The sequence below is a fragment of the Pseudochaenichthys georgianus genome, chromosome 9, assembly GCF_902827115.2.
Source record: "Pseudochaenichthys georgianus chromosome 9, fPseGeo1.2, whole genome shotgun sequence".
NCBI lineage: Eukaryota > Metazoa > Chordata > Actinopteri > Perciformes > Channichthyidae > Pseudochaenichthys > Pseudochaenichthys georgianus.
The window spans coordinates 31,128,672-31,143,171 of record NC_047511.1 but is presented as its reverse complement, the minus strand read 5'-3'; the positions used below and the strand labels follow the sequence as shown (position 1 = coordinate 31,143,171).

Genomic DNA, 14,500 nt, shown 5'->3' with positions numbered 1-14,500 from the left:
GGCGTTAAAAAAATTAATGCCACTAATTATTTTAACGCGATTAACGCATGTGTATTTTTTTTCCTCGGCCGCCCCGTAGTTTCAGAGCGCATCGAGTTTAAAATATCATCTACAAGCTGATGCTGACAGCCCCGCTCCTGCCGCCCGCTTGTGGCAGACCACACTTCCATGCTCACCGGCAGGCACCGACTGGCCATCGGGAGGACCGGGAGGGTGTGTGTATGTGTGGCCCGAGCGAGCAAGAGAGAGACCTTACGTGCATTACCGTACCGCAGTGTGAACGCGGCTATTGTTGTTGTTAGCATCTGGTGCTAGCTAGCTGCGCTAACGGATATAAGGAGCTGTTTAAATGAAAACAGAGGAGCGCTCCATCCACACAACTGCACCGAGCACTTGACTTTATGCAGGAAGCCAGACAGCGGGACATTGTACGAGAAGTCAGCACACCACACTCATGATTGCAGCAACATGATTGCAGCGTCCAGGCAGCTCCCGTTCGAGCATATGCCTTGAGTTGCACATAGCTCCAACGATCACACACACACACACACACACACACACACACACACACACACACACACACACACACACACACACACACACACACACACACACACACACACACACACACACACACACACACACACGCGGGGACTATCACGGGGTTTGTCAAACAGAGCACATGAGAGGCTTCTCAATACTCAAATTTCCCCTCCTCGACTCCCCTCCTCGACTCCCCTCCTCGAGACTTAGACCCGCCCACAGGAGATGCGAGCGGAGGACCGAGGAGGGGAACCGAGGAGAGAGGAGGGGAAGCAGCAGACGTTTAAAGAAATGAGAACTCCTCTCCTCTGAGCGGTCATATTAAAGCGACGTCCGTTCATTATGACGTGGCAACAGCTGCATCAGCTGTCGAGTGTTTTGTCATATTTTATAATCTCTGTTAGATCAGCTGAACATTGTTCCCCCACATATTTTATTTGAATTCATTGAGAGTGCGGTATAATGAGACAATAACAGGCTACAGATGCGGACACACACACACACAAATATATTTATATAAATATATACAATTTAAAGTATGAGAGCACTCTCATAATAACGTAACACAGTCAGAGACTGGATATACCCCCCCCCCCCCTCTCTCTCTGGTCGCTGAAATGGGGAATTGAAATTACGGGCCAAAAGTTGTATTTGCAAGTATTAAAAGTAAGGACATCAAACCAACTGAGACCCGTCTGTCCGCGGCATCTGCGCACTGTACAACACACACCTACACACTGTACAACACACACACCTACACACTGTACAACACACGCACCTACACACTGTACAACACACGCACCTACACACTGTACAACACACGCACCTACACACTGTACAACACACACCTACACACTGTACAACACACACCTACACACTGTACAACACACACCTACATACTGTACCACACACACCTACAGCTGCTAAAGCATAATCAGGCTACAGCCGTTGTGTATTTTATTATGTGAAGCACTAAATGGTTTTAGAAAAATATGGACTCTTTGTAGATATCTACTAAACTAAAGCAAATAAAGAGAGTAGGCCTGTTGTACTGAGTGATATATATTTTACACACTGCTCTGCTTTCTGCAGGACCTCACAGCTGTTCTCACTGTAAACATCGCGTTGCGATGAGAGCAGGTTCTCAAATAATATCCAGGGGATGCATGCAGAGCTGTCATTGGCTGAGATAAGTCCGGCCGTGCGTCACGCCTCCACCGTTCCCGGAAATGCATCCGCGGAGGAGCCGTGGAGGAACCATCAGTGTATCCTCGGTTATAGCTCCTCCAGAGAGCCTCCTCGATGCTCGATCCTCGGTTCTCGGTGTGCATTTAGAGAAATGAGACGTCCTTCAAAATGGCGCGCTGAAATTCATTTCCGGGTCACTACCGGAGGACCGAGGAGTCGAGGAGTCGAGGAGGGGAAATTTGAGTATTGAGAAGCCTCTATGGTGTAGTCCAAACGATAGCTGGGGATTCTGGGTAGTGTCTTCTGCCATCCTTTACTCCTGGGAATGGACGCTCACATTACCTTTAAGGGCAGCCGACATAAACGAATGCCGTGCTTCCATGAGCGTCAAATCCCGACGCAGATGGGAATACATTGCAATCAGTTGAAAGCTATTTGCGTCCCTTTATGGCGCTGAAGGAGCCTAGGAGCGTCACAATTGGACGCCACGGACACTGACCAAACGTCGCTATTGGACGCTTAGGGAGTGAGAGCGTGTTGGTTATTTGCACATTGTTAATCATGAGCAATGCATCCTTACATTGTTTAACTGTGAGGTGTTATACAATCGTACTGTACTCTGGAGAGCTTTTAAAGGTAAAAAAAGAAACGGCATGATGGGATGTGCAGTACCAAATATGTAAAGCACTTTTTTGTTAATCTATGATTTGCTGCATATAAGGAATAAAACAAAAATCCTCTGTCGTACCATATTGAAGTATCATTATTTTTGCATCGTGTTGAATCGCATCGCACCGAATCGCATAATGTTGAATCAAATCGTATCGAACTGTATCGCAACAGGGGTGAATCGTATCGTATCGCATCGCCTGGTGTTTCAAATGTATCGTTAATGTATCGTATCGTGGCAACGTATCGAGATGCGCATCGCATCGGCCTCAGTGATGGAGATGCACATCCCTAGTGCAGGGGAAAAAGGCTCTAAAAAGGGGTGGCTTAAATGGAGTGGCCTCTTTAAACACCCCTCAGGGTTTGAGAGGAATGGCGTAGTCCAATTAGCTGTCACATTCATAAAGGCAGGTGGTTTCCATCATCTCAGCCTTTTCCCAGGAGCAAGGTGAGCTGTAAGACACTGACAATAGGATTACACACAACACAATTAACAATAGATATTTAAAAAAAGATTGCGTACGCTCAATCTAGCAAAAATAAAGCTGTTTCAAATCAAAGTGTCTGTGTATGTCTGATGTAAACAAAAGCATAACCTTTAGGATGTGTGTTCGTTTGTGAGGCTTGTAGCCCTCACAAGTAGGAACCTCTTCTTTGTCATTAGAGGGTTAGGAAAATATGTGTAAACAATATCTTTAATGTAGCTTCTAGGCAAATCAGTCGACTAGTGTTTCTAATGTAAAAAAAATGTCTTCTTTGCCTTGCTATTGGATTGTAGATAGTAATGGGGGACATAGAGGGGAAGACAGGCCGCAAAGGTCAGTTTTGAACTCTGGAGGGGCGCCTGCTAAAGAGGCAGGCCCCCCCTCCCAGCAGCAATTATTGTGTAATCCAAATTAACAATGTACTTTTGAACTTTGGTCTTAGGTCACAATGATGCATGCCGCCTTGGGGATATGGATCTTATCAGCAGTGATCTGCGTGGGGAGAGGAGATCACCATTATGGCCACAGTCAGGGAGACCAGAACACCGGACCTGAACCCAGCGCCGCCAGCCTCTCTCTGGTGAATTCAGCAAACAAACAGTTCTCCTTTGAATTGTACAGCAAGTTAGCAGCTGCTGACTCAGCGGGAAAGAACATCTTCTTCTCCCCAATCAGTGTGTCTCACGCCTTGGCTGCCTTGTCCGTAGGAGCACGGAGTATGACCCACAGTCAGATATTCAGCGGCTTGGGTTTCAACAGCACCCTCTTGACACAGGAAGAAGTTAATCAAGCTTTCCATAAACTTCTAGAAGAGACAAACAGCCCATCTCAGAAAGAAGTCAGCGAAGGGACTGCTGTATTTATAGACAACCGCCTCAAACCAAAGCCTGAGTTCCTGGAGACCTTGAAGCAGTCCTACTTTGCAGAGGGGTTCAATGTCGACTTCACCCTAACTGCAGAAAGTGCCAATACCATCAATAAGTATGTGGAGGACAAGACCAACGGAAAGATAGCGAAACTTGTCGAGGGCTTGGATCCAAGCACAGTCATGTATCTCATCAGCTACATCTACTATAAAGGTATCGGGTTTCATGAGAAGATCTGTTTTTTGTTTTTTTCCTACACATTTAGGGCTGCAACCCCGAAGCAAAACAGCATTTTTCATTCTTTTTTTCATCTATTTTTTTCATCTATTCATTCAGGGCTATTTTGCTTTCACACAAAAATCCACATTTATTTATTATTTATTCATTTTACTTACTTTTGCATCTGTAGATTTCTCCTTTCATCATGAATGTGAATAATCAAATACAACATTTTTAGAAAAATGTCATACAGTAAATAAGTGTCTTAATGTAAGTAATCAACTTGTTTATTTCAAAGTTACATTGTTTATTTTAATATTTTTTACGCCTTTCACTCTTAGCGTCTTACACTTTGTCTTTTTGAAGGCAGTAAACTCTAGATGATTTTGTCATACTTTGAGCCAGAAATCTCCATTTCACTAGCAATTACGTACACCAAAGTTTTACTCCGATCTATATTCTGAAGGTTTGTTCTTAGTTATAGCCTGGTCTATGTGATTCCTAAAAACATTACAAAATATTATTTCCCCCAAAATATCCTCTTTTAAACCCTTTATTACTTGGTTAAAATGTTAACCACAACATTTGTTTTACTACTTGCTCATCATCCAACAGGAACTTGGGCGACTCCATTTGATGCTATGCTAACCAAGGAGGATATCTTCAATGTGGATGACAACAAGGTTTGAAGACGCAGCATTAATCCAGAATGGTTTTGAGTCTCAGTAAATATAGATAAATGAGCATCCTTGTATGTGTGTCTTTTCTGATCCAGACACCTCATGTTTGATATTTTCCCAGGTTGCAGTCCAGATGATGAATATGGAGGACACTTTTGATTCCCATTACGACCAATCAACACGTCAGTCCTCCACCTGCCCTTCAACAGCACCTACTCCATGCTGCTGATGTTGCCTGACGACATGGCAACGCTGGAGTCGACCATTTGCCCAGGGCATGTCACCAAATGGCTGAAGTGTATGAGGCAAAGGTTTGGACAATTCTAAAATCATCAATTTCTTGGTTTCTAACATGGAAGGTTTGACACTGTAAAAAAACTCAGCTGTGTCCTGGTAGATCAGTTATTTCTGTCAGATCATAACTTATTGTTTGCCTATTTCTCATTTTATTTTAGGAGATATGATGTCTTTATTCCAAAGTTCTCCATCAAGACCTCCTACACACTGAACGATGTGCTGATCTCAATGGGAATGACCGACATGTTTAGTGATCTTGCAGATTTTAGTGGCATTTCAGAGGGGCATAAACTGGCAGTCTCAGACGTAAGATCACATATTTCACACACATTTTCTTCCCTACATTACATCCATCTAACTTTATCTCTGTTACACTGCAGGTTGTGCACCAAGCTACCCTTGATGTCGATGAGGCCGGAGCCACCGCTGCAGCAGCCACAGGCATCGGCATCAGACTTGGATCCTCCTTCCAGAGTCCCATAGTCCCTGTCTTGAAGTTCAATCATCCATTTATGGTTACCATCGTTGAACGCATCACAGAAAACATCCTTTTCTTGGGCAAGATCATCAACCCGAAAATCTGATGGGATAAGCAGATTTGTATTTACTTGAGCACAGCAGTGACATAACATATAAAAAACTCTATACAAAATGTTGTTCTTTGGTCTTTATTTTGTGTTGCAGAAACAAAGAGTATTTGTTCTAGTTTGTGAAGGTCAAATTAGGCTGGGATGAAAATATTAGCAACAGCTATCAGCTTTTATTACACATGCAATAAAATCAGAGACTTTGTAGATTATTTATTAGTTTATCTAATTACTATCTATTCTGCAGTTTCTTCCTAAAAAAAAAACTCATGTTTTCATGGCATAACACTTATTTATATATTTCTCTCATATATATATTAATCATTTTTTCTAAGATGTTTAATACATGTGGGGTATGTGCTACTGAAGAGGATATTTATTGTTAAGAGAATACAAAACATTGCTTTATTATGAATTAGGCATATTTAATTCAAATTATTGGTGAATTTAGGACGAATCTATAGACTTATACAAATAAAAAAACATAAATTAATACACATAAAATTGGCAATTAAATGTGTATTTTTACATGTTTTTACAGTAGTTTGCAATAGTATTACAAATTAAGTACTGCATTATGTTAGCTAGGATTTTGATTTTATAAGAAAGGACACCTAATTGTGACGTCTGTAGTCAACGCACTATAAAGGACTACATTTCCCACGGCGCCTGTGCTAAAGCCACAGTGATGGGCAACCTGTTGAGAGACGCCGTCGAGGAACAGTTTTTAACCGTACACGTACATACAAATCGTACAAGTACCCTTTAAGTTATGAAGTTATATAAGCATTATCAAGAAAGAAAGAATACCTAAGTTGTTTGTTGAAGAAGTATCACTGCACCCGACCTATGACACAAATGGAGGAGTCTCCACTGCCCGTCACCCTCCCTGTCAACGCCTTTGAGGATACTCTTCATTCATCCCCCAGCTCTCTCTACTCTCCGCTCACCCTTTCACCCTCGCCCACCCCCCTGGAGTTCGATGACCGCATGAAGGCGACATGCAGGGTTGGCAGCATGTCCTTTACCCCCGCCCCTCAACGACGCCCACCAAAATCACCGAAGCAGAGATGCGCACCATCTCCCCCGGCTTCATCAACATGCCTACCACAATCATCCAAACCAAAACAATACAAGGAAGATGGAAGCAGATTTCCAAACCCCCCTTTCTACAGTGTAGCCCTCACCTTGCCCTCCTATGATGAGAGGAGCAGGGTGGTGGGTCCTGTGGGAATTGATGTAATGTATTATGCATAAAATTTGATACAGCCTATTTTTGGTATATTCATTTTAATGTCACCCATATATAAGAGGTGTGTTGCATCATGTTATCCCTAATATATGTGTGGTTTTATACATTCCTGTGTGTTAATAGTTGAAGGAACAAAGTACATTTTTCCTCTTAAAATATAGAGAGGTTTTTTATATATTCAAAAACAATGTTCCCTTTTTCTTAAAAGTAGATTAGCGCAATAGTCTTTTTCTTCCACTTTTATGTGTAATCAAAAGGGTGGTTTTTTGGCTATCTGTAAGTAGGTAAAATGCAGAATTACTTGTGATTTCTGTTTTGAGTGAAAAGATTACCCGTTAAATGTTTTTTCAGAAAGTCTTGTTGCAGTGAGGGGCCATGAGGGTCTTGGTTAATCATTAATGGTCTTTGCAAATTAACAAGGGAACTGCGAGGGACATTTTCCCCAGATATAATGGTTAAGTTCTTCTTAAGTTCATGATGCGCATCCTGCAGGCCTTGAGAATTGAGTCACACAGTTAAGAGAGACAATAGTCAGTCTGAATTGTCAATGAATGCATTCATTCCAGTAAACGCGGACTTCGAGGTGAAAGGAAGTTCACAGAAGCCCTTAAGCTAAAAAGAACAATCAACTTCTGTTAATGATAAAGATGTGTGTTAAAGATATGCAGGATAAGGATATTTGAGCATGTGAATACTGCTCAAACAATACCTGGGTTTGTGTTCTATTGACTTCTCTGCTTTAATTCTTTCATAAATGTGAGGACTAAATTGCTACAAATATTGTGAAGTAGTTGGCTTAAACATGTTTAATTACTCTGTATGAAATAGAAGCAGCTTTTTCATGACAGAAGACTAGAGAGGGAGGGGAGGAAACATTCTTCTTATAATCTCCACCAAGGGAAGTCTACATATCTTGAATAGTAGATGTGTGTGTTTAATTACTTTGTATTAATAATAAGCAGTCTGTGTAACCAGGAGCTGGAAATATGAGAACATTAAACCTTTGTATATATCTTTGTAAGCAAGGGAATATTCTTTAGACACAACCGAGGTTTCTGAAATGCTGCAGGATGGGCTCTGTGGGAGGAGAATCTCCCCCGGCTCCTCCCCGTGGTACTGAGGTTACGTACTGTAACCCAGCTTCTATGAGTATAGGCGCAGCCCTCTAAGTCTATCGCTATTGGGTAATCCCACTGCACGTGTGCAGCACTGACAGACTTAATCCACGCCCACCTATGACATGGGCCCCACCTCCGGCCTCACGTCCGTATAAATAGGAAGATGGCCCGTCCAACTGCTCCCACACAAACAGCTTTTCTTCAGCTATTCGCGGAGCCAGTGGGGCCCGAACCTTAGAGGGCTGCGCCTATACTCATAGAAGCTGGGTTACAGTACGTAACCTCAGTTCTATTTCGTATGAGGCTTCGCCCTCTAAGGCTATCGCTATTGGGTTAAGGGCGAAGCAGGATGTAGTCCACGCCCCACTGGTCCGTCCGTAACCAGAAGCACAAAAACCCATCTACTCAATTAATAACCCATGCGAAAAAGAAGGAGCATCACAGTCCCTGGAAATATAGCATTATTCCAAATGAATATGCTCTTTAAGGGAATGAAGGTGAATACCCGTCGTTTAAAAAAAGTAGAGAAACAAATCCCACTTGTTAAACCTATAAAAGAGGGGCAAAAGGGGCAGCTCTCTGAATGCCGATAGGCAGGAGAGAGGGCACGCCGTTTAGTCCCTGACATTCCTCAATCTGACAGAACAGCAGTACTGAATGTGTAAGAGAGGAATGGGAGACATCCCTCAAATAAAAACGAATAAAAGAACAGGGGGAAGACCAAGATGCAGCATTGCAAATGTCTCCCACTGTCATTCCTCCATGCAACGCCATAGAGGTTGAAATTCCTCTGGTGCCGTGCGCTTTGATGTTTTCTGGGGGATCCACCCCAGAGGAGACATACGCCTGTGACACAGCCTCACACAACCAGTGTGACAGCCGCTGTGCAGATAGAGGCTGCCCTATTGAGTGCTCTCTGTAATGCACAAACAGGCGCTGAGACTTGCGCAACGTGGCTGTGCGTGCAATATAACATGACAGCGCACGTACGGGACAGAGGAGATGAGATGTGGCTTCCTCCTCTGATGTGTGAGGAGGAGGGAAGAAACCATCCGAAGTGATCCTTCTCGATTTAAAAGAGCTTGTGATCACCTTTGGCATAAAAGCCGGTTTAAGGCGCAAAACAGCTGAGCTGCCATCTCCTTGGATCCGGAGACATGACGGAGCCACAGAGAGAGCAGACATATCACTCACCCTTTAGCTGATGTGAGAGCCAAGAGCAGAGCTACTTTGGCTGACAAGAACTTCAGGGGGACCTGATCTAAAGGTTCAAATGGAGCTTTACTCAGTGCGCGTAACACTAAGCCAAAAACCCATTGAGGCGCTAAAGCGCGTGACACATGTCTGAGTCTCTGTGCTCCCCGTAGAAAACGTTTTGTCAGAGGGTGACTAAACACCGTGCTGACACCAAACCTACGTGGCAAGATGAAATGGCAGCAGCATATGTTTTTACCGTGCTATAAGCCAATTCCTGTCCAGCAACAGCTGGAGTAACGACAGCACGAGGCAGGGGGCCCAACGGGGTCCAGGCTTTTCCCTACACACTAGGGGTGTAACGGTTCACAAACATTTCGGTTCGGTACGTACCTCGGTTTTTAGGTCACGGTTCGGTTCGGTACAGCAGAAAAAATTATCACAAAACATAACATATTTTTTTTAAATTATTATTAAACTGTGAATAATGTATTCACTCAAATAAATACAAAATATAATAAAATAAACATTAAGGTGCAGCATTTCGATGAACTGAAATAATCTGTATTTGAACTTTACTGTACTAGTACTCACAAAACATAAACTATTAGTTTTGGGGTTTTAATTATTATTAAACTATGAATATTCACTCAAATAAATATAAAATAATATAATAACATAAACATTAAGGTGCAGCTTTTCGATTAACTGAAATAATCTGTATTTGAACTGTACTGTACTAGTACCTAAGCAGCCAGTTAGACATAATGACTTGCTTGTCATTGTATTTTCATGTTGTTTAAAGAAAGATGTACTTGTCCACATTGCTTGCCGAAAGGGCAGATCTGCTGGCACTAGCAATGTCTCCTGCTGTGGAGAACACCCTCTCGCTAGGGACAGAGGTAGCAGATACAGCCAGGTAGCGCTTTGCTAACATGGCAACATAAGGATATTTGGCGTTTGTAATAGCTTTGGCTCGGTCTGAAGTTTTTGCAAGTGGTGGAGGCTTAAATGCTAGCGGGAGTTGGGTTTGCACTTCAGTCTTTTGGTACCGGTGATATTCACGTTCGCATGATGCCTTTTCAAATGAGTGTGCAAGTTTGATGTATTGCCAGCCGCGTAACCAATTGTAGTTGAACAATGCCGACAAACAGCTTTGGTTCGGTCCACCTGTCTTTGTCCGTCATCCTTGTTCGTAACTGCGAAACCAAAATGTTCCAAAACCGGACACTTCAATGATGCTGGAGGATTTTCGAGCTCAACTTTATCTGCGTTCGCCATTTCGACAGTTCCTCAAATTACTGACAACATTTGGACGCATCCCTCTGACCAGCTCGTCCAATGAAATGACTTGCTCGCTCTATGACGCGTTGATCACAATGGGAGCAAATTACTCTGAGTGTACTCTGAGAATGCTTCCAAGAAGTTGTTCACGTTCTCATTTTTTTACGTTTAACGTTATATGCGTTCGGTACACTTCGGTACACACGTGTACCGAACCGAAGGGCCCGTACCGAATAATTTCGGTACGGGTACGTGTACCGTTACACCCCTACTACACACCACACGGAGCGCTGTCCATTTGGCTGTGTAGGATGTGTGTTCAGCAGCTGCGCTGATCGAACACCTCCCTGGCGATTTATGTAGGCCACCGCTGCCTTGTTGTCTGTTTGAATCAATGTTGATTGTACAGCAACGGGACGAAGTGCTGGAGCACTTTCCATACGGAGAGTAATTCCAGCACGTTTATATGGAGAGACATGTGACCCGGCCACTGTCCCCCCACTGCCTGCGACATGCACGTTCCTCAGCCTGCGAGAGATGCGTCTGTGAACACTGCGGTGTGTGACGTCACTCTGCTCAGGGGCACCCCCACTGACGTGGAGATTTTTCCAGTAGGTCAAATCCAAAACCACGGAAGGAGGAATGTACACCATGCGTCTCCTCTGACGCACGGGGTCGATGCACAGGCGAATAAACCACCTGGAGTCTCCTCACTATGAAGGAGACCCAGGGGGATCACCACGTGACCAGCTGATATCATGTCTAACAGCTGCATCACAGAGAGGGCTGTCACCGCCCCGTGGGGTGTGACGCGCCGGAGGAGAGCTGTCACTTTCTCCCCTCTCCGCTGTGAGAGTCGCGCTCTCATGCGGGCTGAGTTCAATTCCACTCCCAGTTAAAAAGATAACCTGGGAGGGACGAGGACAGCTCTTCTTCCAGTTGATAATGAAACCCAGGTTTGACAGATGAGATACTAGCTGTATCGTCTGTAAACTGCTTCCTCCCTCCCTGGAGCGAGCCAGCCACAGCCGGTCGTCCAGGTAAAATAACACTCATCCCCATTCTGAGTAGCTGCTCCAACCGGCTCCACCCACTTTGAAAAAGTGCGTGGAGCCAGGAATGAGAAACACAGGAAATTCTGTGTTTCGGGATGATGGTTACGTGGAGGACTTCATCCTTCAGGATTATGGATGTGCACCTCCCTGGTGAACACTCCAGCACCTGTTTGATCGTCAGCATGGGAAAAGGCCGTTCCCTTGTTGGACACTGACAGATCGAGGATGGGTCTCATTCCCCCCACCCCGTCTCCTTCGGGACCAGAAAATACCGGGAGTAAGAAACCCTGATTTTCTTCCCCATGAGGAACCCTGGAAAAACCGACTGGAAAACTGGGTGGGACTTTCGGAAACAGTTCTAAATTGGTTTGAATCCTACTTAAATGACAGAAACAACTTTGTTTCTATAGGTAAATACTAGGGCTGTCAGTCGATTAAAATATTTAATCGCGATTAATCGCATGATTGTCCATAGTTAATCGCGATTAATCGCAAATTAATCGCACATTTTTTATCTGTTCTAAATATACCTTAGAGGAATATTTTTCAAGTTTTTAATACTCTTATCAACATATGAGTGGCCAAATATGCTTTATGCTAATGTTTATTATCATTTGAACAATGACAAATATTCTCATGAATATTAAACACAACAACAACAACCTGGAACCTCTCTCATTCAATACAAATGGTGAGAGTGTGTGTGTGTGTGTGTGTGTGTGTGTGTGTGTGTGTGTGTGTGTGTGTGTGTGTGTGTGTGTGTGTGTGTGTGTGTGTGTGTGTGTGTGTGTGTGTGTGTGTGTGTGTGTGTGTGTGTGTGAGTGTGATCGTTGGAGCTATGTGCAACTCAAGGCATATGCTCGAACGGGAGCTGCCTGGACGCTGCAATCATGTTGCTGCAATCATGAGTGTGCTGACTTCTCGTACAATGTCCCGCTGTCTGGCTGCCTGCATAAAGTCAAGTGCTCGGCGCAGTTGTGTGGATAGGGCGCTCCTCTGTTTTCATTTAAACAGCTCCTTATATCCGTTAGCGCAGCTAGCTAGCACCAGATGCTAACAAAACAACAATAGCCGCGTTCACACTGCGGTACGGTAATGCACGTAAGGTCTCTCTCTCGCTCACTCGCGCCACACATACACACACCCTCCCGGTCCTCCCGATGGCCAGTCGGTGCCTGCCGGTGAGCGTGGAAGTGTGGTCTGCCACAAGCAGGCGGCAGGAGCGGGGCTGTCAGCATCAGCTTGTAGATGGTATTTTAAACTCGATGCGCTCTGAAATTACGGGGCGGCCGAGGACAAAAAATACACATGCGTTAATCGCGTTAAAATAATTAGTGGCGTTAATTTTTTTTTGCGTTAACGCGTTATTAACGCGTTAACTTGACAGCCCTAGTAAATACACATCTGAGTTGACAAATATGACATGTGGGGTACCTCAAGGCTCCATCTTGGGGCCTCTTCTCAAGTTTAATGTCTACATGCTACCACTGGCTCAGATAATGAAGAACAACAAAATAAGTTACCATAGGTATGCGGATGACACACACATGTGCATAACAATTTCACCAGGAGACTATGCTCCAATTCAAACACTGAGTAAGTGCATTGAACAAATCAATGACTGGATGTGTCAGAACTTTCTCCAATTAAACAAAGATAAAACTGAGGTAATGGTTTTTGGAGCCAAGGCAGAACGTATAAAAGTTAGCGCTGAGCTTCAATCTGCAATGTACAAAACAACAGATAAAGCCAGAAATCTAGGTGTAGTCATGGACTCTGACCTGAGTTTCAACAGTCACATTAAAACAGTTACTAAATCAGCCTACTATCACCTAAAGAATATATCTAGGATTAAAAGACTAATGTCACAGCAGGATTTGGAAAAACTTGTCCATGCTTTTATCTTCAGTAGACTCGACTACTGCAACGGTGTCTTCACAGGTCTCACTAAAAAATCTATTAGAAAGCTGCAGCTGATTCAGAACGCCGCTGCTCGAGTCCTCACTAACACTAAGAAAGTGGATCACATCACTCCTGTTCTGAAGTCTTTACACTGGCTTCCTGTGTGTAAAAGAATAGATTTCAAAATACTGCTGCTGGTTTATAAAGCACTGAATGGTTTAGGCCCAAAATACATTTCTGACCTCCTGCTAAATTATGAACCATCCAGATCTCTCAGGTCTTCAGGGACTGGTCAGCTTTCTGTCCCCAGAGTCAGAACTAAACATGGAAAAGCAGCGTTCAGTTATTATGCTCCAAATATCTGGAACAAACTCCCAGAAACCTGCAGGTCCGCTGCAACACTTACCACTTTTAAATCCAGGCTGAAGACTTTTCTTTTTGTCGCTGCTTTTAATTGAACTATTCATATCTTAGACTGCACTGTAACTTTTATCCATGTATTTTTTCTTTTAATGTTTATTTTATTAGCTTTTCTTTTTAATGACTGATTTTAAATGCCATTTTCTTAATGTCTTTCATTTTTTGTAAAGCACTTTGAATTGCCTTGTGTTGAAAAGTGCTATATAAATAAACTTGCCTTGCCTTGCCTTTGTTATTTTAATTGAGTTTTGCCTATTTCTTTTGAATATTGTAAAGGCCTATTTTCTTTGTTGCATGTGCAAAAGTTTATTTTATTTTGAGCAAACACATCGCAACATCATCTAATGTCATGCCTTTGCCAGCATAATGCACGGCTGAGTGACAGAGAGATGAATGTATTCACATTTTCATGCTGTCCCTCAGAATTGTGGGTGGGTCCGATCCTACATCTAATAACTTCATTCCCGTCTATTATTACATCTCATAGTCCGTTTGCATGATATGTCTCCAACCCTGATAGAGGCCAAACAGTTAGTTACAGTTAGTTGCCCTTAGTCCCATCTCCCATGTCTCTGCAGGAAGACGTGCAACGCTTTTCTTTGTTAAATAGTGCTCCCAGCCCTGCATGCATTCTAAAGTCCGACAAACATTAAATACACTCATGACATCTAAAAGAAAATGACCGGGCATGGAGCGTAGCAGATTAGTGAAAACCCTCTAAAGATCGCTGTTCCTATTATT

General features: G+C 43.4%; 1 protein-coding gene across 1 annotated transcript; it reads left to right on the top strand.

Annotated features, from left to right (window-relative positions):
• Positions 1-3,327: 3,327 nt before the first annotated feature.
• On the top strand, positions 3,328-5,599 carry LOC117452754 (serpin A3-4-like). The gene is given in 6 exon segments (XM_034091507.1): positions 3,328-3,964; positions 4,586-4,653; positions 4,772-4,820; positions 4,823-4,961; positions 5,106-5,253; positions 5,328-5,599. Coding segments are annotated over 6 exon segments (1,239 nt in total). The 5' UTR covers positions 3,328-3,333; the 3' UTR covers positions 5,532-5,599.
• Positions 5,600-14,500: the final 8,901 nt, after the last annotated feature.